We start from the raw sequence: 27,072 nt of genomic DNA, 5'->3' as shown, positions 1-27,072 counted from the left end.
GATGTGAACACTGTTGAAATGACAACAAATGATTTGGAATATTACATAAACTTAGTTGGCAAGGCAGCGGCAGGGTTCGGGAGGATTGACTCCAATTTTGAAAGAAATTCTCCTGTGGATAAAATGCTACCAAACAGCATTGCCTAATACAGAGGAGTGTTTCATGAAAGGAAGAATCCATTGATGTGGCAAACTTTATTGTTGTCTTAAGAAATTGCTCCCTTTTCTCATCTGTCGCCAAGGTGCTCTGTCATGAAGAAATTAAAGCTGCATTGGGGTGAGGCCCACTTCACTCAGTGACTAACACCGCGCCTGGCAGAGACAGCCCTGCATTACCCACACCACGGCCTCTGTCTTCATCTCCAAGCTCCACTGCATCTACTCGACCCTCACCCTGCATGCTGATGAGGTGACCATCACAGAGGAGAAGATCAATGCCCTCATTAAAGCACCTGCTGTAACTGTTGAACCTTTTTGGCCTGGCTTGTTTGCAAAGGCCCTGGCCAGTGTCAACATCAGAAGCCTCATCCCCCATGTAGGGGCGGCATACCGGCTCCACAATGGCTCAATCCCCAGGCTTAAAATCAAGGCACTTTGTTAGGGAAACCTGGAAAGAAATAACAATTGCTGGAACATTTGAGTTATATCAACCTGTTTTGCCTTGAACTCAACAATGCATCATATATTAGGTGTATTCTATTTGCTACTCAAAGCAGATGGAAACATAATATTAGAGAAAAGGCAACTCAATTTGATTCCTCTTAAAGGTACATAACACTAATAATGGCTAACAATATGAATATTTTTATTGAGTGCTTTCCATAAGCCAGACAAATTCTAAATATGTATTCTCACAAAAGGGAGAAGACCATGCTTGGTAACAAAGAAAGATATATCTAAGAACAAATACTTTAGAATTTTTAAAAAACTGACAAGTGTTGGCAAAGTTATGGAGACATTGGAAACCTCATGCATTGCTAGTGTGAATGTCAAATGGCATAGCCACTTTAGAAAGCAGTTTGGGGCTGGGCATGGTGCCTCACGCCTGTAATCCCAGCACTTTGGGAGGCTGAGGCGGGCGGATTACTTGAGGCCAGGAGTTCGAGACCAGCCTGGCTAACATGATCAAACCCTGTCTCTACTAAAAATACAAAAAAAAAAAAAAAACAAAAATTAGCCAGGCATGGAGGCATGCACCTATAATCCCAGGTACTTGGGAGGCTGATGCAGGAAAATCACGTGAACCTGAGAGACGGAGCTTGCAGTGACCCAAGATCGCACCACCACACTCCAGCCTGGACGACAGAGCAAGACTCCATCTCAAAAAAAAAAAAAAAAAAAAAAAAAAAAATGAAGAAAGCAAGAAAGCAGTTTGGTAATTCCTCAGTAAGTTAAGCAGAGTTACCCTATGACCTAGCAATTCGACTCCTAGATATATACTCAAGAGAATTTATGCAAAAATTTGTATATGAAATGAATAGTTCATGAAAAATTTCATATACATATTCATATACTAGTAGCCAAAAAGTAGAAATAACCCAGATATCTATCAACTTGTGAATGAATAAACAAAATACAGTTTATTTTTGCAATGAAATATTCGGCCATGAAAAGAAATGAAGTATTGATACATGCTACAACATGGATGAAACTTGAAAACATTATTCTAAGTGAAAGAAGCCAGACACCAAAGGCCACATGTCATATGATTCCCTGTATTTGAAAAATCTAGAAAAGGCAAACCCATAGAAACAGGTTAGTGTGTCTATTAGAGTAGATTGGTGGTTGCCAAGAATAGAGAGAAAGAGGAATGGTAAGGGACTGTTAATGGATAAAGGATTTCTTTTTGAAGTCATTAAAATGTTCTGAAATTAGAGAGTGGTGATGGTCACACGACCTTGTGAATATACTAAAAACCACTCAGTTTTATACTTTAAAAGAGTGAATTGTTTGCCACCAGCCTGGGCAACATGGCAAAACCCTGTCTCTACAAAAAAAATACACAATTTAGCCAGATGTGGTGGCACACACCTGTAGTCCCAGCTGCTCAGGAGGCTGAGGTGGGAGGATCACTTGAGCCGAGAAGGTTGAGGCTGCAGTGAGCCATGTGCATCACTGTACTCGAGCCTAGAAGACCCTGTCTCAAAAATAAAAAGGGTGAATTGTATGGTATATGAGTTATACCTCAATAAAAAATTAATTATCCCTTTTAAGAAAAAAAAAAAAACACGCCAGGTGCGTTGGCTCATGCCTGTAATCCCAGCATTTTGGGAGGCCAAGGTGGGCAGATCACTTGAGGTCAGGGGTTTGAGACCAGCCTGGCCAACATGGTGAAATCCCGCCTCTACTAAAAATACAAAAATTAGCCAGGCATGGTGGTGCATGCCTGTAATCCCAGCTACTCAGGAGGCTGAGGCATGAGAATTGCTTGAACCTGGGAAGCAGTGGTTGCAGTGAGCCAAGATCATGCCACTGCACTCCAGCCTGGGCAACAGAGCGAGACTCTGTCTCAAAAACAAAAAACAAACAAACAAACAAAAAAACACTTTGCTGGAAGTTTAAAAGGGGGGAAAAACCCTGTCTTTATAGTTTTAAAAGAGAGCAAACATGAGTTAAGGAAACACGAATATGGCCCAATTGATGAGAGGTACAGAATACAGGGAATGGATGCTCGGCGAAGGATATGAACAGACACTTCTCAAAGGAAGACATTTATGCAGCCAAAAGACACATGAAAAAATGTTCATTATCACTGGCCATCAGAGAAATGCAAATCAAAACCACAGTGAGATACCATCTCACACCAGTTAGAATGGTGATCATTAAGAAGTCAGGAAACAACAGGTGCTGGAGAGGATGTGGAGAAATAGGAACACTTTTACACTGTTGGTGGGACTGTAAACTAGTTCAACCATTGTGGAGGTCAGTGTGGCGATTCCTCAGGGATCTAGATCTAGAAATACCATTTGACCCAGCCATCCCATTACTGGGTATATAACCAAAGGATTATAAAACATGCTGCTATAAAGACACATGCACACGTATGTTTATTGAGGCACTATTCACAATAGCAAAGACTTGGAACCAACCCAAATGTCCAACAATGATAGACTGGATTAAGAAAATGTGGCACATATACACCATGGAATACTGTGCAGCCATAAAAAATTATGAGTTCATGTCCTTTGTAGGGACATGGATGAAGCTGGAAACCATCATTCTCAGCAAACTATCGCAAGGACAAAAAACCAAACACCGCATGTTCTCACTCATAGGTGGGAATTGAACAATGAGAACACATGGACACAAGAAGGGGAACATGACACACTGGGGCCTGTTGTGGGGTGGGGGAGGGGGGAGGGATCGCATTAGGAGATCTACCTAATGTTAAATGACGAGTTAATGGGTGCAGCACACCAGCATGGCACATGTATACATATGTAACAAACCTGCACGTAGTGCACATGTACCCTAAAACTTAAAGTATAATAAAAAATTTTTTAAAAAAAGAGTCATTGACGAATTCAAAGAGTATTCTGAACAACCACCGTAGCAGCTAGAAATACCTTACCATATGAGACATGGTAGTCCCTGAGAAAGCCCCTAAGAGGAACAGCTTAGGGCAGACTTGTTAGTATCTTTAAATATCTGATGAAAGACCATTCTATTAAAGAGAGATTTAATATATAATTCTTGAGAACAAAAGTAGAATCATGTAGGGGAAGGTCACAGGGAATAGAATAGGGACTATTTTTTTTTTTAAGTAAACAGAACTCTACCATGAAGAGTACTGTGCTCCCCATCACTGGAAGCATTCAGGGGGATGAGTAATCTTTTATCTTTTGCCAGGAATGGTGGTAAAGCATTCCTGTATTAGAAAGAATACACAACGCAAGTTACCTGGGGCATATCTCCAATATATATGTATGTAGCCTTTTTCTTACTAGGGTCAGTTTGTCAGAAAAGCTGAAAGGGATGATCATTGGCAAATGAAATATTCTCTGAAAAGAATGATATACGGTGGGAAATTGGGAGAGAGACCTGCGAACGATAGCCTAATTGCATTTTCAACACGAAATGAAATTGGATGTTGGAGAATGCCGAGATGTCATAAAAGGTGCTTATGGTGTTGAAAAGGGACATTTCTTGTATGATTTTCAGTTCAGAAGCTGACAGAGATGACATATGTAATGAAAAACTACCTGCAAACCTAAAGCGATAAGCCAGGCTCACTGAAAAGCTGAGAAGTTGAAACACGAGAAATAGCAGTGAATGCATTCTCAGATCAATTTTTGGCTGTGTTCAGCTCAGATTTGGTTGCAGCATATGGCTGTGAACTTTAAATATGCTCAATAATACATCATTGATCTCTGACTAATTTCACCTGATGAAGATAACATGCGATTGAGTCATTTTTGCCACAATTGGGTTTTCTTTAGGAATCCTGACGGCTTCTATTAAACATTAATATAATGAATATATGTATATCTCCAAGGCTCAACACTTGACACTTGAACAAGCCACTTGAAATTATATAAATCATCATTACTGATATTCTTTGTGTCAACCTAAGAAACCAGCAGAGAGACTCTCTAAAAATATTGAGTTTAATTGGGAATAAGCAGAAGAACTGCAATCCAGAACACTGGGGCCATAGTAAACTGTGGGCATATTTGAGGAGGTTGAGGTAAGGGAAAACTTTTAAAGGCAAAAGAAGTCCACATAATTTGTTTTGAAACAAAGAGAGCATTGGTTACAGAGGCTTATCACAGAAGATGATGTCAGTTCATTAGTGGAGACAGTGTGCCAGGCAAGCATTCTTGCGCATTTGGCTAGCTGTCCTGTGATTCATGAAGCAGGATGTAGGTTAGAAAGTCTTTGGCAAAAGTTCTTGTTACAGGCATATCTGCATAAGAGCATAAGAGACTTTCAGAGTCTTTGTTATAGTTCTTATCATAGGCATGTGTGCAGGAGGGCTTTCCCTTTCTAACCTGACTCTTTTTTTGTTTGGGTTTGACATGAGTGACTCCATCTTGAGATTGACAACTTTCACATTGGTATTGTGAAGAAGTTATTTTCATCCTATCTCTCTTTTTTTTTTTTTTTTTTTTTTTTTGAGATGGAGTCTCACTCTGTTGCCCAGGCTGGAGTGCAGTGGCGTGATCTTGGCTCACCGCAACCACCACCTCCTGGGTCCAAGCGATTCTGCCTCAGCCTCCCGAGTAGCTGGGACTACAGGCGTGTGGTACCACGCCCGGCTAATTTTGTATTTTTAGTAGAGACAGGGTTTCACCATGTTGGCCAGGCTGGTCTCGAACTCCTGACCTCAGGTGATCCGCCTGCCTCAGCATCCCAAAGTGCTGGGATTACAGGGGTGAGCCACCACGCCCGGCCATCCTATCTCTCATTTCAAACATTTATGTGAGTTGCTTTTTTCCTTGAATGTCAGCCAACTTCACCCTGGAAGATTGTACCCAGTGCCCATTTAGGGCAGGGTAAAATTTGTTAACAAACAGACTCAAATTTATTTCTTGCTTCCTTAACAGTCTTTAATCACCCAGACTGGAAAGCATTATTTTGTTTGTTCCAGAAGAACCTGATTGGTTTACCAGAGAAGTCAGTTGTGATGGCTTCATGTCACTATTGAATGAAATTTCACATGCAGCACCCTGGGTTCCAGGGCTAATAGATCACCATTGCAGGGAAAGCTGGGTTTAGATAGCCATTTCTGTTCTTCCTATGACAATAGATTTGCATGTTCTAGCAGGCAAAGCTCGGCATTTGCATTGAAATCCAGCTCACCGTTTGCCTTCTGGGCATTATGCTAAATTATAGTGTTTCCATTCTTTTATCTTTGTTTTAAGCTTTAATGAACCACTTCTGATGAACTGATCTGCTTTTGTGAATTAGGGATATAATGCGACATAATGACAACAAGCCCAACCAACGCATTTAACAAGCAAAAGCACTAACATGAAAATGGTGTGGAAGTGCATTAGCCAAGAGGACCAGCATCCTGTTAAGTAGCAATTACTGAAACAAATTAAATGAGGAGATAATTTAAGAATATATCAGATCATAACAATGATAAGGAGACTGTCAAGTGGTCAAGCAGTCTATAAGCAGTAGCATGGTAGCAGCTGCTAAATTGGCTTGTCTTCCATAGACTCAGCAAGTAAGAAGCCCAGATGGATTTAGACAGTTTAGTATTTACTGGAAAAGAAAGTCAGCATGGTGTCAGCTCCCTGTATCCCTAGTCTCACAGCATGACACCAAACAGAGGAACCAGATGACAGATGTCAGGAATGGTGAGTTGCTCTGTTGTTGAGGAGCAGGGCAGGATCAGCATTGCACAGCCCTGTTACTGTGCCGCCCAGTTTTGTCCACTAGATGTCTTTCTGGCCTCACCCTAGTCCCTGCCCTGTTAAGAGCCAACCCTAAACTACTGCGAAGCATTTTTATAGATCTTCACAGAAGCTTGCAGCCGAACCCTTAGGTGGGGGCACAAGGCAGAAAGTTCTGCATTCAGTTGAAACTAGGAGGATAAATGAGAAATGGCCTGTGACAGACTCCTACCAGACAGAGGAGAGCCTGCCTCAAAGTGGCTCCGCACCATGCTCATTATCTCGCCTTGCTCCAGGAGGAATTTCAGGCTATTCAGAGCTGTGAAGCCTTGCCTACTTAGCCTTTGTGGAGATGTTCAAAGTTGCTAGAACACCCTGGCAGGGTTGTTCCTCTAAAGACCAATATCTGAAGCAAGATGACTGAATTTATTGCTTGCTATAGTAAGGGAAAACTGTGCTGGCTATGCACAGTCTCTCCAAGCAGAACAAGCTGTTGATCTTACATAGAGTTTTAGAGCACAGTGGAGTTCAGGGATCAGCGAATTTGCAGAGGTGTTAGAGATTGATATCTCACCTGTAAGAAGGTGATTGCTGTGATGAGGCTGTTGTTGATTGTCAACACACGGAAGCATGTGCTTAGGACTGTTTATGATTGGCTGTCATCGAGACATTGTCATTGACCATTGAGGCAGTTGTCCTTGCTGAATTGAATGGGGTCTCAACTGCTACTGTTACCAGGGCTTCAAGGCAGTCAGTACTTTTCTAGTAGAAGCCCAAATTCAGGCTCTTGTACCCGATGCGCAATTGATGCCAAACACTGACACACAGCAGTTTGGAGATAGAGGAAGGTTTGTTCTATTTGGCCAAAGCAACAAGGTAGGAAAGCAAGATGTCTCAAATCCATGTTAACAAAAAGAAAAAGCAGGGAATTTTTATGTGGCTAGAGAATAAAGGAGGGAGAGTTTTAGGGAATCAAGGTGAAAAGTCTGTTTCTTCAGTCCCACATAACACCTTGAACAACCAGAGCTCTGGGCGTCAGCAGCTGGTTGCAATAGCTTTCAATGCATTCATTCCTTCGGCAAACACCTTTTGTGACCCTGAAGTTATCTCCTCCCACTTGACAAAGAAACAGCACATCAGAAGTTTATAGTTATATTGTGGGAAAAACGGATATTGGGTAAAAAGCGAGTGGTTAACATGAGCAAGCAAGCAAGGTCCTGATCAGAATTCTCATTATTTCAGTCACTAAAAAATGCTGGGGTGCTGAAAATCTCAAGTGACCCAGTTACAGTAGTAGTGTTGCAGGCAAACCCCCAAATTTAGGTTCAGCTCACGAGGCCAATTGGGTTCTTGGCTTCACACAAGAAAGAATTCAAGAGCAAGCCAACAGGCTGGGAGCAGTGGCTCACGCCTGTAATCCCAACACTTTGGGAGGCTGAGGCGGGTGCATCATCTGAAAGTCAGGAGTTCGAGACCAGCCTGGCCAGCATGGCGAAACCCCATCTCTACTAAAAATACAAAAATTAGCCAGGCATGGTGGCGCGTGCCTGTAACCCCAACTACTCGGGAGGCTGAGGCAGAAGAATTGCTTGAACCCAGGCGGCAGAGGTTGCAGTGAGCCGAGAGGGCGCCACTGCACTCCAGCCTAGGCAAAAGAGGGAGATGCCGTCTTAAAAATATAAATAAATAAAAAAAGAGCAAGCCGACAGAGTAAAGTGAAAACAAGTTTATTAAAAAGTAAAGGAATAAAAGAGTGGCTGCTCCATAAGCAGAGCAGGGTACCCCATATGCAGAGTAGCATTGAGGGAGATGCTAGCTGGCTATTTTATAGCTATTTGATTATATGCTATGCAAGGGGTGGATTACTCATGAGTTTTCTGGGAGCTCCTGGAACTGGGGGTTTCTCCCCCATCCAGACCATACAGGGTAACTTCTGGATGTTGCCATGGCATTTGTAAACTATCATGACACTAGTGGGAGTGTTTGTTAGTATGTGAATGCATTATAATTAGCATATAATGAGTACTGAAGGTTGCTTTTCTGCCATCTTGCTTCTAGCTGGTTTAGGCTGGTTTCTTTACAGTCTCCTGTCTTATCAGTGTGGTCATGTGACCTGTTGTTTACTGTCTCCTGTCTTTATCAGTGGGGTCTTGTGACCCACTGTTTTGGGAACTGGTCCTTGCAGGCATTATTAAGCTGTTTCCTTAGCCTTAAACATCTTATGACTGCTGGTCATCACTGGCAAGGGATGTGCCTTGCTAGTTTTAAGATGGAGTTGATTTTAAAATGGTGTTACCCTGGGTCTCCCATGCTTCTATTTCCCTAACATAATCCTCCCTTTGCTTATCAGAGAACCCTTAATCTTAAGGAGAGATGAAGGACAAAAGTCATTCTTCTGTAACTTCTTCCTGCTGATTTTATGAGCATAGCCCTGCCTAGTAAAGGAGGAGTAAAAATATCTGGATGCCTGATCTAAGAGGCCTAAAGGCAAGATGTCTTTATTTCCCAACTCAGAAGATAGGACAGGTTAGAAGCCTTGTGCCAGCATCATCTTTATATGGGATTATTATAATCTAGATGACACAAATTTCACCAAGATGTTAAACAAGCAAGGGCCAAAGATTAGTAATAACAAGATAGCCATCAAAGGTCCTAGGAAGGGCAAAAACCAAGTGAGACTTGGGAGGGCACTTTTAATGAGAAGTTGCCCCATGGGGCCAACGAGCTCCAACCCTAGCCAATATAAGTCCAGTTGCCCACGTAGCGCTCAGGTGAGTGACGTTATATAATTGTATGTTAGGGGGCTCTGCTTGTCCTATTGTACATTGATCCAGAAACCAAACATTATCAATACCCTGGTAACCATGTGTTTTATGATCCCAAATGAAACACAAGTTATTTATAGGCTGATTGAATGGGTGACCACATAGCCATAGATATCCATTGGGGGTGCAAATCTGTATGGGATAGGAGTTGTTAAGATGGCTGAGTACCTGTAGGAGGGACTAAGGCTGTTACTTATGTGTTTATTTGCAAAACAACAGCTTTAGGTGTCCTAGGGGTTCACAAGTGTAGGTCACGGTGTCTTTCCCAGGTGCCTGTGGGGCCTTATAAGAAACAGGTTTAATCTTTGGCAAGTATACCCAGCTAGTGACTCCCTCAAATTTAACAACAGTTGAAGTGCTTAGCAACACCTGATAGGGGCCCTTCCATTTTGGTTAAAATTGATCTTCGGGGAATCCTTGTCTCCAAGTTTTTAATAAGACTAAGTCTCCTGGTTGAACAGGGAAGCTACGAATATTTATGAAAATGGTCCTGATGCATGTATATTGAACAAACACGGAAGTAACATATGACTGTTTACCTTGGGGTGGAGAATTAAGCCTTCCTTGGCATAATCTTAGATTCTGTTTATAATTTGATATTTTATTGCCATGAAGAATCTGTCAGTCTTATAAGCTCTATTTTAATATTAAGGCTGGTCAGTTGTGCCTGAATTCCAAGGGGTGGTGGGGGGAGTATAGCGAGGTGTGTCCAACCCCCCATTTCCTTCATGGGCTGAACTAGTTTTTCAGGTTTTTTTTTTTTTTTAATTCTTTTTGGCCAAGAGGGGTGTTCATTCTGTTGGGGGGCTTAGGGTTTTATTTTTGTTCATATATTTCCTTTTTTTGTCAAGGTATGAAAGAGGCAGTATCAATAGCCAAGCTTTTATTTTGTCCCATATTGATGCTGGGGTGACTTGCCACCTGCCTCGGGTCCATCATGTCCTTCAGTGGGAACCCTGTGGCAAGGGACTTAGAGTCAAAAGATTTATAGCCAATTAAACATTACAGGCCAGATGGGAATGGAGATGGACAGGCATTCATCAACCCTTAAAACCCCTTTTAAGCAACCTACGAGCCAAAAACAAAGGTCATAAAATTGACTTTTCTATAAATTCTATGCATTGATCTATTGTAATCTTGGCTTTAGCAATTAGCTATACAAGGCACAAGCATTTTTTTTTTTTTCAGCTGCATAGGCATCTGTGCACCTGGCCTCGATTAGGAGGGTCTGAATTAATTTTATCCCTCAGGACCAGCCCTAACAATCTCATGTGATAGTCCCTGGGCCGCCTGGAGGGATTTAATAGTTTTAAATTCTGTAGGTAAAACAAAATATTTAAAAATTAGCAACGTTTTAAACAAAAGGTCATAGGCCTTGCCTAATTCTAAAGAATGATAGGAAAGGAAGCCCATAGGTAGCCAAACATTTAAATTATTTAGTATCAAGGCAGAGAAAACATTATATAATTTCAGATAAAGGCAAAATTATTAAATGAATTTTAATGTTTTGAATACAGGTCTGTCCCTGTGTCTCACAAAAGCAGTTTATGGCTGGGCGAGGTGGCTCACGCCTATAATCCCAGCACTTTGTGAGGCTGAGGTGGGCAGATCACCTGAGGTCAGGAGTTGGAGACCAGCCTGGCCAACATGGTGAAACCCCATCTGTACTAAAAATGCAAAAATTAGCTGGGCATGCTGGCAAGCACCTGTAATCTCAGCTACTTGGGAGGCTGAGGCATGAGAATTGCTTGAACCTGGGAGGCGGAGGTTGCAGTGAGTCGAGATTGAGCCATTGCACTCCAGCCTGGGCAACAGAGCAAGGGAGATTCCGTCTTAAAAAAAAAAAAAAAAAAAAGCAGTTTACTTTGCCACTTTTGCCCAGATCTAAAGACAAGGCTTTGGTTAACTTGGGTTTGGTGTGAGATACTGGCAGGACTCAATGTCTTCTTCAGATGAGATATGTATACCCAGGAGTCAAAGCCCTGTAACTTAGCACAAGGATTAATTAATAACACCTGATAAGGACCCTTTTAAGGGGACAAGAAGGAGTCCTTTAACTGGTTTTCTTCCAGCATATGTAATTATCAGGCTTGAGGTGGTGATACTGGAGTTCATGGTCTGACTAGAAGCTGTAGAAAGACTCTACAGCCTTGCAGTGATTAATTTTTATAGCCTCAATAAGCCCCGGTAATAAGACTGAGAGACTTAATTTAGGATGTTGATTTTGAGGACATTTGTTTAAGATGTAAACAGGCTCAAAACATTTGATTAAAACAGAATCACAGGTTATTGTAAAATAAGTCATACATTTAACCAAGAGTGATAAGTGATAATTAAAAAACCTCAAAGGCAATACAGAAAGTTAAATGGATGTAAAAACCTTAACCCTTTTAAATATCAGATGGTTTTTTGTTTTTTAAGACGGAGTTTCGCTCTCGTTGCCCAGGCCTGAGTGCAATGGCACGATCTTGGCTCACCGCAACCTCCGCCTCCCAGTGTTACAGGGTGAGTCTTTGTTCTTAGAACTCCCAAGATGGTGGCGGCCGCTCCCAAGATGGCAGCAAGACTTTTGTTCTCTGACTTGGGGTTCTTTTCCTCATGGATAACAAGGAATAGAACCTTGGGCCATGCGGTGAGTGTTATAGCTCTATTGGAAGCCATGGGTCATGGAAGAGAACCATGGAGCCCAGCAACTAGTGTTCAGCTCAATTAGGACGAACCTGGGCACTTAGCCATGCAGGAACAATGACTTTAGCCTGATCGGGAGCAGCAATGGGCGCCTTGCTGGGTGGATCAGGAGCTCAGCCGACACCCTGCCGGATCCGGAGGGGTGGGAGTCAACAGCGGGTCTGCGACGGCGGCACTCAGCAGTGGTGGATGGCGAGAGAAAGCTCAGCTCGAGCCGGAACAAACACGGACCAGAAGAGTGTGCAGTTGCAAGATTTAATAGAGTGAAAATAGAGCTCCCAAACAGTGAGAGGGGACCCAAAGGGGGTTGCCCCTACCAGCTCGAATGCTGGGGGTTTATATCCTGATCATTGGCCCTCCCTGTGTGCTCTCGGGTGATACATGATTTGACTATTTCTTTACCTCCTGCTTTTAGCCTAATTTGTATTTTAGTGAGCCCTCTTTACTACCTGATTGGTCAGGTGTGAGCTGAGTTACAAGCCCCGTGTTTAACGGTGGGTGCCGTCGCCTTCCCCAGCTAGGCTTAGGAATTCTTAGTCAGCCTAGGAAATCTAGCTAGTCCTCTCTCACCAGGTTCAAGCGATTCTCCTGCCTCAGCTCCCAAGTAGCTGGGATTACAGGCATGCACCACCATGCCCGGCTACTTTTGTATTTTTAGTAAGAGACAGGGTTTCTCCATGTTGGTCAGGCTGGTCTCGAACTCCCAACCTCAGGTGATCTGCCCGCCTCGGTCTCCCAAAGTGTTGGGATTACAGGCATGAGCCACTGTGCTGGGCCTGTTTTGTTTTTTGTTTGTTTGTTTGTTTTAGCAATGAAAAACCTAATAAAGACAGCATAGGAATGATAAAATCTTATTTCTTAAGCCAGTTACCAAAAAGATAAAGAAAAACCTATTGCAGCATGACTGCTTCTACTTATGGGAAGCCCATTTAGATAACCTGGAAGTCAAACTTGATAAAAGTGCTTGAATTTAATCAGACACACAAAGAGTGTGTTCAAGGTTATGAGGATAGCAGGGGAATACATGACTCTAAGGAATAGTATGAAAAGTTTTCTGACGGATGTGGTGGCTCACACCTGTAATCCCAGCACTTTGGGAGGCCAAGGCTGGCGGATCACAAGGTCAGGAGATCGAGACCATCCTGGCTAACATGGTGAAAACCCGTCTCTACTAAAAATACAAAAACTTAGCTGGGCGTGGTGGCGGGCACCTATAGTCCCAGCTACTCAGGAGGCTGAGACAGGAGAATGGCATGAACCCAGGAGGCAGAGCTTGCAGTGAGCCGAGATCACGCCACTGCACTCCAGCCTGGGCGACAGAGCGAGACTCTGTCTCAAAAAAAAAAAAAAGAGAAAAGAAAAGTTTTCTGATTACATTGAAAATTTTGGCATATCAAGAAAAGCCAAAAGTACAGAATCAAGTTACGCTACAGGAAAACATTGCTTTTCTAGACCTTCAAGATAAAACATTTTAGCATCAGGCCATAATAGTTAGAATTAGAGGAAATAAAAGAAAGTTACAGGAGCTGGCAAAAAAGCTGAAGGAAAGATCATCTCAGGCCTTCTCAAGCAGAGAAAAAGCTGACAGCAGCAAAACTTGGCAAAAGTTGAACTTCTGAGATGTGATTCTGAGTTTTTAAAAGAAATAGGCAGGCCGGGCGCAGTGGCTCACACCTGTAATCCCAGCGCTTTGGGAGGTCGAGGCAGGCAGATCACCTGAGGTCGAGAGTTCGAGATCAGCCTGACCAACATGGAGAAACCCCATCTTTAATAAAAATACAAAATGAGCCGGGCGTAGTGGCGTATGCCTGTAATCCCAGCTACTCGGGAGGCTGAGGCAGGAGAATCGCTTGAACCTGGGAGGTGGAGGTTGTGGTGAGCCGAGATCGCACCATTGCACTCCAGCCTGGGCAACAAGAGCAAAACTCCATTAAAAAAAAAAAAAAAAATAGGCCAGGCACAGTGGCTCACGCCTGTAATCCCACTTCAGCAGGCTAAGGCGGGGGGATCACTTGAGGCCAGGAGTTTAAGACCAGCCTGACCAACATGGTAAAACCTCGTCTCTACTAAAAGTACAAAATTTAGCCAGGCGTGATGGTGCATGCCTGTAATCCCAGTTACTCGGTAGGCTGAGGCAGGAGAATCGCTTGAACCTGGGAGGTGGAGGTTGCAGTGAGCTGAGATCATGCCACTGCACTCCAGCCTGGGCAACAAGAGTGAGACTCCATCTCAAAATAAATAAATAAAAAAATTTTTTTAATTAAAAAATTTTAATTTTAATTTTAATTACAGGTGTGGTGGCTCACGCCTGTAATCCCAGTATTTTGGGAGGCTGAGGCAGCAGAATTGCTTGAACCTGGGAGGCGGAGGCTGCAGTGAGCCGAGACTGTGCCACTGCACTCCAGCCTGGGCAACACAGCGAGATTCTGTCTCTAAAAAAATAAATAATATAAATAAAGGAAATAGATTAAAAAATTGAAAAGTAAAATTTTTTCTAATTTCAGTAAGAGCAAATCAATACCTTAGGAAAATCTTGTTTTAATATAGGGGACCAATCTTAAAAGACTATTATAAATAATTCCCTTTAAATTATAGCTAACTATGTGTGGTGCAACTCAGGGTGAACTCGCATGTGTTTCAGGTGACTTAAACCCTCTTTTTTTTTGTTTTTGAGACAAATTCTCGTTCTGTCACTCAGGCTGGAGTGCAGTGGCGTGATCTTGGCTCACTGCAAACTCCACCTTCCAGGTTAAAGTGATTCTCCTGCCTCAGCCTCCTGAATAGTTGGGACTACAAGCGTGTTCCACCACGCCTGGCTAATTTTTGCATTTTTAGTAGAGATGGGGTTTCACCACGTTGGCCAGGCTGGTTTCGAACTCCTGACCTCATGATCCACCCGCCTCGGCTTCCCAAAGTGCTGGGATTACAGGCGTGAGCCACCGCACCTGGCCAACCCTTCTTTTCTTATGCTAAATTCTTCCCTTACCCTACTCAGCTGAGGACAAGAGAAACTCACCCAGCCTCCAGTTCTATCATTACAGTTCATGGCTATCACTCTAGTGGAACGGGAAGCATGGGAAAGCGCAGACTTATCAAATTATAAGGATGCTAAAAGTCGGGGATTATACCCATGAACCAAAGGAAAGCTCAGAGTAGGGCATTGCCTCTGGAAGGAAAACATGCAAAGCAGCACCTGTGCCCACATAAGGTCAGAGATGTCTGACACTCAGATTGGACCCCAAAGGGGGTGCCCCGGGGGATCCTCTGGACCTCAGCCTCTCCAAAGCAAACACCCTCGGCAGAGGTTCTGAGGCCTAGTACTAAGCCCTGCTTAGAATTTTCTCTGGCAGTTGCAATACTGTTTGGCCCCAATATTGTTTGGAATCTGGAGTTCGCTGTTGAATGGAAAAGTGGAATGGAGTTGCATGTATCCAGGCTTTTGGGCTGCTGTTCTAAGCAGGGTCAGGACTGGTTAGTATGTGAGGTTCTCTTTGGTGCTGTTCGGCCCCAGTGTTCTTTGGAATCTGGGGAGGTTTGGCCTTTAAATATCAAACTGCCGTGAAAACTGCTTTACCTGAAATTGTGGTTCACAGCATTGTATTACCTATTGGGGCAAACAAAATAAAACTGGCAAGCCTGTATTGCTATCTCATGGCTAGCATTCCAAGCTATTGGATCTTTGTGTGTATGTGTGTGTATACATGTCTAGATGTGGTTATTTGTATGTACACTTATTGTTATATGATGTCTACCAAGTTGACATAAGTAAAAGAGCACTCATATATTAAGTAAATAAATCTAAGCAATTTCAAATTCATGTGACTTAAGTATAATTTACTAAACAAGTTTGTTTTAAAATTATTGATAAAATAAAAATAGGTATGCCTTCAGAATTGTCAGCATACATGTTGGTCTGGATTTTATGTTTGTCTTTGCTAGATACTTTGAGATGTCAGTGTTTGGCATAGAAGGTTATAATAGGTATGCCTTCAGAATTGTCAACATACATGTTGGTCTGGATTTTATGTTTGTCTTTGCTAGATACTTTGAGATGTCAGTGTTTGGCATAGAAGGTTATAAAACTATAACCCAGCCAAAACAAAATGATCTTGGTTTGAGTGCCTTTTTTTTTTTTTTGACAAATGAGAGTAATTTAATATTATTTGCTAAATCTTCTGAGTTACTGGTAAAAATACCAATGTATTTAACTTTGAGGCTCTTACTTAGGTTTAGGTGAGCACCTGATGTTTACTGGCTATTAAAAACATGGTTAACAAGGAAACAACTAACTTTAAATGATAATGTCTAATACCTCAGTTTGCAGAAGTAATCTAGATAAACTGTTAAAAAAGTAAAAGAATTAGCCAGGCACAGTGGCTCACACCTGTAATCCCAGCAATTTAGGAGGCCTAGGTGGGTGGATCACTTGAGGTCAGGTGTTTGAGACCAGCCATAGTGAAACCTTGTCTCTACTAAAGATACAAAAATTAGCCAGGCATGATGGCTAGGCATGTGTAACGCCAGCTACTCAGGAGGCTGAGGCAGGAGAATTGCTCAAACCTGGGAGGTGGAGGTAGCAGTGAGCCAAGGCCATACAACTGCACTCCAGCCTGGGCAACAGAGTGAGACTCTGTCTCAAAAAAAAAAAACAAAAAGGGGAATGAACTGAGTGCAGTGAATGGAATAAATGTTTTAGGGAAACTTTTTATGTAAATTAAAATCTTAACATTATTTTGGATGTTCTTTGAATATCTGGGTCATTTCCAATTAAGAATGGTTTGTGATATGGGGAAATATGTATAATTGTATAATTGTTCTTATCTGTAAATGCCCATATCTGATAGTTCAGGATTTCTTGCTTTTTAGGATTTCATTAAAGTTTTAGGTTACTAAGGATAAGAATTCTAGTTAACACATAATTCTGTATACAAAATGTGCCTGAAAAAGTTGTGTTGTTTATGAGAAAAAGAATAATTTTGTCTAATTCAGAAGTTATCTAAAAGACAATCCTAAGCAAAAAGAACAAAGCTGGAGGCATCACACTACCTGACTTCAAACTATACTACAAGGCTACAGTAACCAAAACAGCATGGTACTGGTACCAAAACAGATATATAGACCAATGGAACAGAACAGAGGCCTCAGAAATAACACCACACATCTACAACCATCTGATCTTTGACAAACCTCACAAAAACAAGCAATGGGGAAAGGATCTCCTAGTAAGTAAATTATGCTGGGAAAACTGGCTAGCCATATGTAGAAAGCTGAAACTGGATCCCTTCCTTACATGGTATACAAAAATTAACTCAAGATGGATTAAAGACTTAAATGTAAGACCTAACACCATAAAAACCCTAGAAGAAAACTGAGGCAATACCATTAAGGACATAGGCATGGGCAAAGACTTCATGACTAAAACACCAAAAGCAATGGCAACAAAAGCCAAAATAGACAAATGGGATCTAATTAAACTAAAGAGCTTCTGCACAGCAAAAGAAACTATCATCAGAGTGAACAGGCAACCTATAGAATGGGAAAAAATCTTTTCAATCTACCCATCTGACAAAGGGCTAATATCCAGAATCTACAAATAAACAAACTTACAAGAAAAAAACGGCATCAAAAAGTGGGCAAAGGATAGGAACAGACACTTCTCAAAAGAAGACATTTATGCAGCCAACAGACATATGAAAAAATGCTCATCATTACTGGTCATCAGAGAAATGCAAATCAAAACCACAATGAGATCCCATCTCACACCAGTTAGAATGGTGATCATTAAAAAGTCAGGAAACAACAGATGCTGGAGAGGATATGGAGAAATAGGAATGCTTTTACACTGTTGGTGGCAGTGTAAATTAGGTCAACCATTGTGGAAGACAGTGTGGTGATTCCTCAAGAATCTAGAACTAGAAATACCATTTTACCCAGCAATCCCATTACTGTATATACCCAAAGGATTATAAATTATGCTACTATAAAGATACATGCACACGTATGTTTACTGCAGGACTATTCACAATAGCAGAGACTTGGAACCAACCCAAATGTCCATCAATGATAGATTGGATTAAGAAAATGTGGCACATATACACCATGGCATGCTATGCAGCCATAAAAAAGGATGAGTTCATGTCCTTTGCAGGGACATGGATGAAGCTGGAAACAATCATTCTCAGCAAACTCTCACAAGGACAGAAAACCAAACACCTCATGTTCGCACTCATAGGTGGGAATTGAACAATGAGAACACTTGGACACAGGGCGGGGAACATCACACCCCAGGGCCTGTCAGGTGGTAGGGGGTGGGGGAGGGATAGCATTAGGAGAAATACCTAATGTAAATGACGAGTTGATGGGTGCAGCAAACCAACATGGCACATGTATACCTACGTATCAAACCTGCACGTTGTGCACATGCACCCTAGAACTTAAAGTATAATAATAATAAAAAAGACACATGCACACGTATGTTTATTGCAGCACTATTCACAATAGCAAAGACTTGGAACCAACCCACATGTCCATCAATGATAGACTGGATTAAGAAAATGTGGCACATATACACCATGGAATACTATGCAGCCATAAGAAAGGATGAGTTCATGTCCTTTGCAGGGACATGGATGAAGCTGGAAACCATCATTCTGAGCAAACTATCACAAGTTCTCACTCATAGGTGGGAGTTGAACAATGAGAACACATGGGCACAGGGAGGGGAACGTCACACAATGGGGCCTGTCGGTGGGTGGTGGCCTGGGGGAGGGATAGCATTAGGAGAAATACCTAATGTAAATGACGAGTTGATGGATGCAGCAAACCAACATGGCACATGTATACCTATGTAACAAACCTGCACATTGTGCACATGTACCCTAGAACTTAAAGTATAATAAAAAAAAAAAAAGAAAAGGTTATTTATGAAACAATGTAGTAAGGAACCAGTAAGTAGGGGAGAGAAATGTGAAAAAAAAAGTTTAGATAATAAAATATTCCTTAAAACCTGATAGAAAATTGGAGATATTTGGCTAATTAACATTTCATAGTTAGAGCTCTTAGTCTTGCCTAAAGTAAAATAAGAAATATAAGTATATTTTTTAATATACTTAAGCATGAAGCTGGTTAAGTATGGAGCTAAATTTCACATACATGCATGCATTGCTTCACACCGTTTACTGTTTTGCGTGGATAGTGCTGGCACTGGAGTACTTATTGGTCATGTGCCTAGAGTGAATTTCTTGATTGTACAGGATGTATGATGATATTGGTGGACTTAAGGATATTGAATGGTGTATAAGGAATAAAATATTCATTATATGGGTGTTTGGGGGCCCTGAGTAACACTGTAGCCTCCAGGGTAGATTGAGTAGGAAAAATTTAGGGTGGGGTTCCTGTTTGTTTTTGCTTCTAATTTTCATTTGTTTGCTGTTTATTCTCCTCCGGGCTTTGCTTGTGGTCGCATATATAGAAAACCATTTTTTTGTTTGTTGTTTTAGTTTCTAGTGGAAGGCTTTTATTTGGTTCTGTGAATAGTTATTTTATTTTCTATGCATTTCTACCAAGTCATCATTTGTTCCATTTATCTGGAATTCCTAGGCTACCTTTGTCGAGCTCACAGGAATTGATGGAGCACACTAAGCTTTTTAACCTTAAACTAACTTTTTGGATATTAGGCTTCTTGATACTTTAAGTGTATTGAGTATACTTTTGTAAATAGAACTTGAGTCATATTTCTCTCTCTCTGCCTAATTTCTTCAAAATTTGTAACTTGTTTGTGAATATTCTTAATTCATAGCAATGTGTTTGTTTGCATACAGTTGAGCAGGGTCACTAGGGCTGCTCATGGAGAGAGAACTCAAGAAAGCTGACATGCCGGCAAAAGGGTAAGAATTTCTTACCAGTTGGACTTCTGGCCCCTCTTTGTGCAAACTGGTTGAATGAATGGTAAAATATAATGAGAAGGCATGAGAATGTAAATTTTTATAAACATTTAACAAGCTTCCCAAAATCAAATTGCAGCTTCAAAATTGTCTTTTCTGACCTCAAACTTTGAGATGCTACAGCAGGCCCGTGAACCATCCAAAAGAGAGGTAAACAGGATTATTTGATATGTTTAGTTACATGGGAAGCATTGTGAAAATAAAAAATAATGTTTAATCATCTTCAGGTTATATATTAGTGAATGATATTAATATATGTTCCAAAATTTTATGGAATTTCTAAAATTCTAATATGTCTGAGTATATGCTATCAATCATAATTATTATGTTATTGTAGACCACAGAAATAACCAAATCTCCTTGTCAATAGTGTTTTTAACTATCACTATTTAAAGTCATTTGAACTCCATGGTCTAATTCAACTTAGCTATGAAAACCCATTAGTTATCAGTGCTATGCACCTAAATTGGAGAAACAACTAGTATTCAAGAGGACATAAGTCCAGTGTTAAGCATGGACTCATGGAAAACCAAGATGGCCACTTTGTTCTTCCTGAGTCCTTAAAGCTTTTGTTATTAAAGTTTCTGCATTCCATGACTCATCATGGAAAAGATAAAATGATCCAGATTAAATATATACTGGTTTGCTGACTTATAAATTGCTAAAATAGTTTATAACCAATGTTTGGTTTACAATCAAAGCTTCAGGTACATTTGGCTACCTGATGGGCCATTTAAACATTTAAATTGTCATTTTCTTTTTTTTTTTTTTTGAGATGGAGACTCGCCTGTTGCCAGGCTGGAGTGCAGTGGTGCAAGCTCAGCTCACTGCAACCTCCGCCTCCCAGGTTCAACTGATTCTCCTGCCTCAGCCTCCTGAGTAGCTGGGATTACAGGCATGTGCCACCACGCCGGGCTAATTTTTGTATTTTTATTAGAGACGGGGTTTCACCATGTTGGTCAGGCTGGTCTCAAACTCCTGACCTTGTGATCTGCCCACAGTGGCCTCCCAAAGTGCTGGGATTACAGGTGTGAGCCACTGCACCCAACCATCATCCTTCATTTACATAGGGCATACACCAGGTAACCAATGCAAACCTCTATAGAGGGTATTGAAATCCCAGAAAATTCTGTAACTGGTCCCTTGAGCCACTTGCTCAGGCCTGCTCCCACCCTGTGGAGTGTGCTTTCATTTTCAGTAAATCTCTGCTTTTGCTACTTCATTCTTTCCTTGCTTTGTTTTTGCATTTTCAATTCTTTGGTCAAAACGCCAAGAACCTGGACACCGTCCACCCATAACAGTTTTGCTAGTTGCATGTGATTGTAAGACAAATAAAAATGATGTTGTGGGCTGGGTGCGGTGGCTCACGCCTGTAATCCCAGCACTTTGGGAGGCCGAGGCGGGTGGATCACAGGGTCAGGAGATCAAGACCATCCTGGCTAACACGGTGAAACGCCATCTCTACCAAAAATACAAAGAATTAGCCAGGCATGGTGGTGGGCGCTTGTAGTCCCAGCTACTTGGGAGGCTGAGGCAGGAGAATGGCGTGAACCCGGGAGGCGGGCTTGCAGTGAGCTGAGATAGTGCCACTGCATTCCGGCCTGGTCGACAGGCGAGACTCTGTCTCAAAAAATAAAAATTAAAAAAAAAAAAAAAGATGTTAAGGCAGGAGTATAGGGCCTGAAGGCAGGGAACCTAAAGACTTTCTAGAACTAAATCAAATGGAAACACTTCAGCTATGACAGGAAATATTCTCTTCATTTACATAGGGTGTACACTGAGTAAATGACTTCGTAACTTCATTTCGTCCTCTTCATTTACATAGGGCGTACACCCAATAACCAATGGGAAACCTCTAGAGGGTATTGAAACCCCAGAAAATTCTGTAACAAGGTCCCTTGAGCCTCTTTCTTGGGCCCACTCCCACCGTGTGGAGTGTCTTTTCGTTTTCAATAAATATTCGCTTCTGTTGCTTTGTTTTTCCCTTGCTTTGTGTGTTTCGTCCAATTCTTTGTTCAAAACGCCAAGAACCTGGACAACTTGCAGTCCAGACCCTCCTCTAGTAACAATGTTATATAAGTATTTGGTTGATGTTAGAGTAATCACTGGATGGGTTCTTCCTGCCTGCTGCACAAACAAAATCAATTCAGGAAGGCCACCGCATTGCAGTAAGGAAAGAGTTTAATTGATGTGATGCTGGCCACGCCACATGGGACATGGAGTTATTACTCAAATCAATCTCATCGAAGGCTAGTAGGTTAGGGGTTTTTCAAAGGTAGTTTGGTGGGCAGGGGCTAGGGTATGGAAAATGCTGACTGGTTGGGTTGGAGATGAAATCATAGGCGGTTGAAGCTATCCTCTTGTACTGAGTTGCTTGTGGGTGGGGCCGCAGGACCTGTTGACTGGTCCAGGTGGAGCCATCAGTGTCAGGCATGCATAAAACGTGAAAAAATATCTCAAAAGGCCAAACTTAGGTTCTACAATAGTAATGTTCCCTTTAGGAGTAAATGGGGAAGTTGTCTATCTGGTGGCCTCCGGAATAATGGCTGGCAATGGTCTATGTCTACACCTTAGCAGAGAGAATTCACGCTCCTCTATCCTCCTAGCCTGGTGGTCTCTCAGTTAGCTTTACAAAGGCAGTTGAGTTTTGGGGAAGGGCTATTATCATTTAAACTATAAACCAAATGTCTCCCAAAGTTAACTTGGCCTAAGCTCAGGAATAATTAAGGGCAGCTAAAGGCAAGATGGGGTTGGTTAAATCAGATCTCTTTGACTGCCATAGTTTTCTCACTGTTAGAATTTTTGCAAAGGCTGTTTCATTAGTACCCTACTCATTTAGGTGAAATGAACAATGTGTATTTTATGTGTTCCAGATGTGTATCAATATCACATAACTGTCAGGGCCCCAGGTATCTGTCCCTGTTCAGAAAGATCATGAAGATGAATACTGCGATGAGGACAGCTTGCCCGTCTCAGCGAACTCAGAACTTGTCCTTAGTAGCCAGCCCCTATGGGCCAAGGGGTTGCAAACTTGGACTTGCCGGCAATTACACCTGTTTTCCATCATTCTCCTTGCTGTACCTTGTGGTGGGAGCAGCATGGGACTTAATAAAGGGAAAGCGACAAGCGTCTGTAGAGCGCCGGGTGGGGTCTCGGGAGAGGAGGGCTGGGTGGGAAGAGGCGCGGCGGGAGGCGGCGCCCTGGCTCGCATTGGCCCAGCCGGCGTCCCTCCTCTGGTGGAGGCCGGGCGCGCCCGGAAAAGTGGCTTTGCCTGGCGGCGAGAGGCAGAGGTGCCCTCGGTGATAGAGGAAACATGGCCGAGTATACGCGGCTGCACAACGCCTTGGCGCTGATCCGCCTCCGAAACCCGCCGGTCAACGCGATCAGGTAACGGGCTCGGTCGCCTCCAGCCCGGGGACCGTGCGGGCCTTAGCCGCCCGCTGGCTCCGGAGGCTTTGACTTTCCCCGCCGGTTTAAACTGAGAAGGACACTCAAGAGTTGAGCAACTGGTACATGCCAGGAGCTTTTTTTTCTTTTCTTTTCTTTCTTTCTTTTTTTTTTTTTTTAACCTAGGTTAGCTTGGTTAATCTTCGCAGAGAACTCCCGTCCCCGTTTAACTGATAAGGAAACTGAGGCTGAGGCTGAGACAGATCAACACTTAGGGAGTTGGCCTCGACCTGTTCCTTCATGCGGAGCCCTCCTGCTTACTTGCAACTTTGGCTTTGCAGGCCGACTTTTTTCTTTTCTTTTCTTTTCTTTTATTATACTTTAAGTTTTAGGTTACATGTGCACAACGTGCAGGTTAGTTACATATGTATACATGTGCCATGTTGGTGTGCTGCACCCATTAACTCGTCATTTAACTTTAGGTATATCTCCTAATGCTATCCCTCCCCCCTCCCCCCACCCCACAACGGGTCCCAGTGTGCAGGCCGACTTTCTAATCCAAAGGTCTTAACTTAGTTTGATGTTGGACTTTGATCCAGCCTCACTCCCCTTCTTTGAGTCCAGGCTGTCCTTACAATGTTTGGCTAAAAGCTTTAGGAATAGGGCAATCACTGGCATTAGTGGGACTTTTTTTTTTTTTTTTTTTTTTTTTAATGTTAAAAGTCCCACTAATGCCAGCTCAGTGATTAAAGCAGAATTTTGCCCTGGCCCAGAAACGCAAAATTATTTCTCCTGATTTGTTTAAACCTCAGGACTTTGGTGCTTCCAAGAAAGACTCACATCAGACTAAGCCTATGCAATAGCATTTTCTGAAAAATTGCACCTTATCTTCTTTTTCTCACTGGGGAGTATTTGCCTTGTGTGGTGCACTTAAAACATTAAAAAGTGAGATCAATGTTGCCTTTTTGAAAAGTAATGAAGTTATTTGGTTTGGTCCTTCTACATCTCTTAAAAAAAGTAGTTATACGTCAGCCTTGAAAAAGAATTACCTATCCACAGGGAATAAGATTAGTGGAAATTATAATTTATCAAGAATATATAAAGCATAGAGAGAAAGGTCTTTGGTCAAAATTCTTATAACATGCTGCTGAAGCAAAGAGACTGAAATGAGAAGACCTGCTAATTTTAATAGAATTTAAAAATCCTACTGTCATTGGATTTGATTTATCATTAGTATTAATATTAATTCAATATGAATTATTGCATTTAATAATGTCAAAAATGCAGGACTAAAATCACATAAGGATGACATGTCTACTAACTTGCCATTCCCAGAATAAAAAGCAAAATATCTGTTATATTGGTTTTGACAAAGAAAAATGTAAGTAATATGATTACATGTCCATTTTGGACTGGTCTATATACTGATTAGAATTGCTAGATATTAGGACCTTAGGGGGAAAAGTTCCATACTCTAATACCCATGACTAGGAATATTTTCTGACAACTGTTTTTTTTTGTTTGTTTTCAGACGGAGTCTTGCTCTGTCGCCAGGCTGCAGTGCAGTGGCGTGATCTCAGCTCACTGCAACCTCTGCCTCCCGGGTTCAAGTGATTCCCCTGCCTCAGCCTCCCGAGTAGCTGGGACTACAGGTGCGTGCCACCACGCCCAGCTAATTTTTTGTATTTTAGTAGAGACGGGGTTTCACCGTGTTGGCCAGGATGGTCTCAATCTCCTGACCTCGTGATCCACCTGCCTCGGCCTCCCAAAGTGCTGGGATTACAGGCATGAGCCACGTGCCCAGCCTCTGACAATTGTTTTTAATATTTCTGGAATTTAACCTGCTCTCCTTGCCCACCCATGCAACCACCTGTGCCACCCCCATCCTCTTTGCAGGAGAAATGTTAGGGCCTACCTCATAAAGTTGTGAAGTTTAAATCAGCTGGAAATTATAAAGTGGCATTTAATAGATGTTAGTTATCATTCCTATTAGTCAGAAGACCTGTTCAAGCCCCAAAAACAGGCCCTGCTACTCAGGACCCACTTCAGTTTCATCAAGAAGATATTCTCCACTTGGGAATAAGTACTTCTCTGCCCTTTTTTGTCTGTCTTCTGAACTTTTTTAGGTAGAAATGGACATCCTAGGAGTTCCTCAAGTTTAACAGATTCCTCAATTTTTTTCTTACACTTTTTCTTTCCTCCCTTTCTTCCTTTTCTCCTTCCTATTTCTAATTTTATATGGGAAGTTGTCTCTTCCTAGCTGATTGAGAGATTCTTACGTGAGTGTAACACACACACACACACATACACACATATAAATTTTTTCCCCAAAACAAATAGTTTAAATCCTTCATTGCTAGTTTAGCCAGCCATGTTTGCTTCCATTCAGATAAACACCAGCCCTCTTTATAAGTATAGGACATGCCTGATTAATAGGCCTGTCTCCCAGAACAATGGCTTTCACACTATTGCTTTACTGTAATCCACAGAGTAAGAAAGCTCACGTTTTTACATAGCAATTCAAGACACACTTACATACAAACACGTAACCGAAAGCAGTTTCCTAAAACAAAACCTATCCTTACTTGGTATATTGTTTGATATAGTCTATTTTCTCGTCTCTTCTTTTTCTTTGAAAAAATCCTGGTCACAAGCCACAAACTTGATTTGATGACTTTTGGTTTAAAAAAAAAAACTGTCTAAAAAAAAAAGGAAAGACCTCCTATAGTCAAAGAAGCTGAAGAGTTTTGGTCAGTAGTAATGAAATGCTGTCTCTACTCCAGACTCTATTTCTTCATGCCTGACAGTATTAACAGGAGAAAATAATTTCATAACTTCTGCGGCCTTTACATTGCTATGACTCTCTCTGACAGCTTGAATCTAGTAAAGTGTGTATCTGTTATAGCTATTTTCATTTTTTTCCTGTTTTTGATATTTGCAAAATTATGAACATAAAAAAGGAAGATAGGTTGAAATGGGAAAAGCCGGTTTCTTCTCCTCAGTGACACTGATTGAGCTAATTTTGGCTAGTTTTGTAAGCATTGTTTATTCAGAAGGAAATGTGTGCCTTTTGGACTTATTGATGTTATATAATGGTTCTGAATTTGCTTTTCATGATCAGATTTGGCTTCTGATTAACCAGCTGAAGGCAAGAGGTTTTGTCTGATTTCATCTAGGTTAAGAGGTGAAAAGTAGTTAGGTGAAAGGGAATCATTATAAACAAGGGCAAGTATCCTTTTTATTTCTTGGGGTTTTAACTAATAGTTGTTGGTCTTAACAATATGGCCATTACAGAAGTTTATTTTTGTCTGTTTTGTTTTAAAATTTATTTTTAACCCTGTATACTAAAGAACAGAGATTTTACCCAGAATACTTGGAATTCCAAGGCAAAACTGATTGGAATCTGGTTCTGTGGTTTTTCCTTTAAGCAGTTCCTCACCACTTGCCCCAGATTCTCTTATTGCTTGGTACTTATTAATCCCCTCCTTCTTCACGAATTTTCTCTCTTGGTCTTTGTGCCTTTGAGCTCACTTGCTGAATCACTCTGCTGAGCTTGTCCCACTTCTTAAATGAAGATATATCCAGAGGATCTGCCCTCAGCTCTCTTTTCCTTTGGTAGACTCATTCAGTCTTGGTTTTAGCTATCTCTTCTGTGGATGACTTCCTCATTTATTAAAACTTGGCAAAATCTGCTACGTGCCCTATCTTTCCACTATCTTGCCTTTATAACTTATCTTAGTTAAGATTACGCTTGGCTGTCACTGACAGAATAGTCAAGATAATAGTGAATTAGACAATAAAAAGCTAATTTCTCTCACAGCAGTGCCCTGGAATGACACAACTGCTCCACAATCAACAGGAGCCTCAATTATTTTCTCTGTCTAT

At 41.6% G+C, this 27,072-nt stretch overlaps 1 protein-coding gene across 3 annotated transcripts in view; it reads left to right on the top strand.

The window, feature by feature from the left end:
* The window catches only part of EHHADH (enoyl-CoA hydratase and 3-hydroxyacyl CoA dehydrogenase), a 91,114-nt gene that overhangs the window by 5,791 nt on the left and 58,251 nt on the right, over positions 1-27,072 (top strand). Inside the window, exon 1 of one of the 3 annotated variants that reach the window (XM_003806605.4) lies at positions 22,459-23,187. The exons of 1 other annotated variant lie outside the window; for it this stretch is intronic. In XM_003806605.4, coding sequence (XP_003806653.3) covers positions 23,114-23,187 — 74 coding nt within the window. In that variant the 5' untranslated portion in view covers positions 22,459-23,113. Of the gene's footprint in view, positions 1-22,458; positions 23,188-24,714; positions 24,840-27,072 lie in introns of those variants that run through there. One more of the 3 variants, XM_063602632.1, reaches the window with a different exon arrangement.

Source organism: Pan paniscus, chromosome 2 (genome assembly GCF_029289425.2).
Source record: "Pan paniscus chromosome 2, NHGRI_mPanPan1-v2.0_pri, whole genome shotgun sequence".
Taxonomy (NCBI): Eukaryota; Metazoa; Chordata; class Mammalia; order Primates; family Hominidae; genus Pan; species Pan paniscus.
This window is presented reverse-complemented; position numbering and strand designations above follow the sequence as displayed.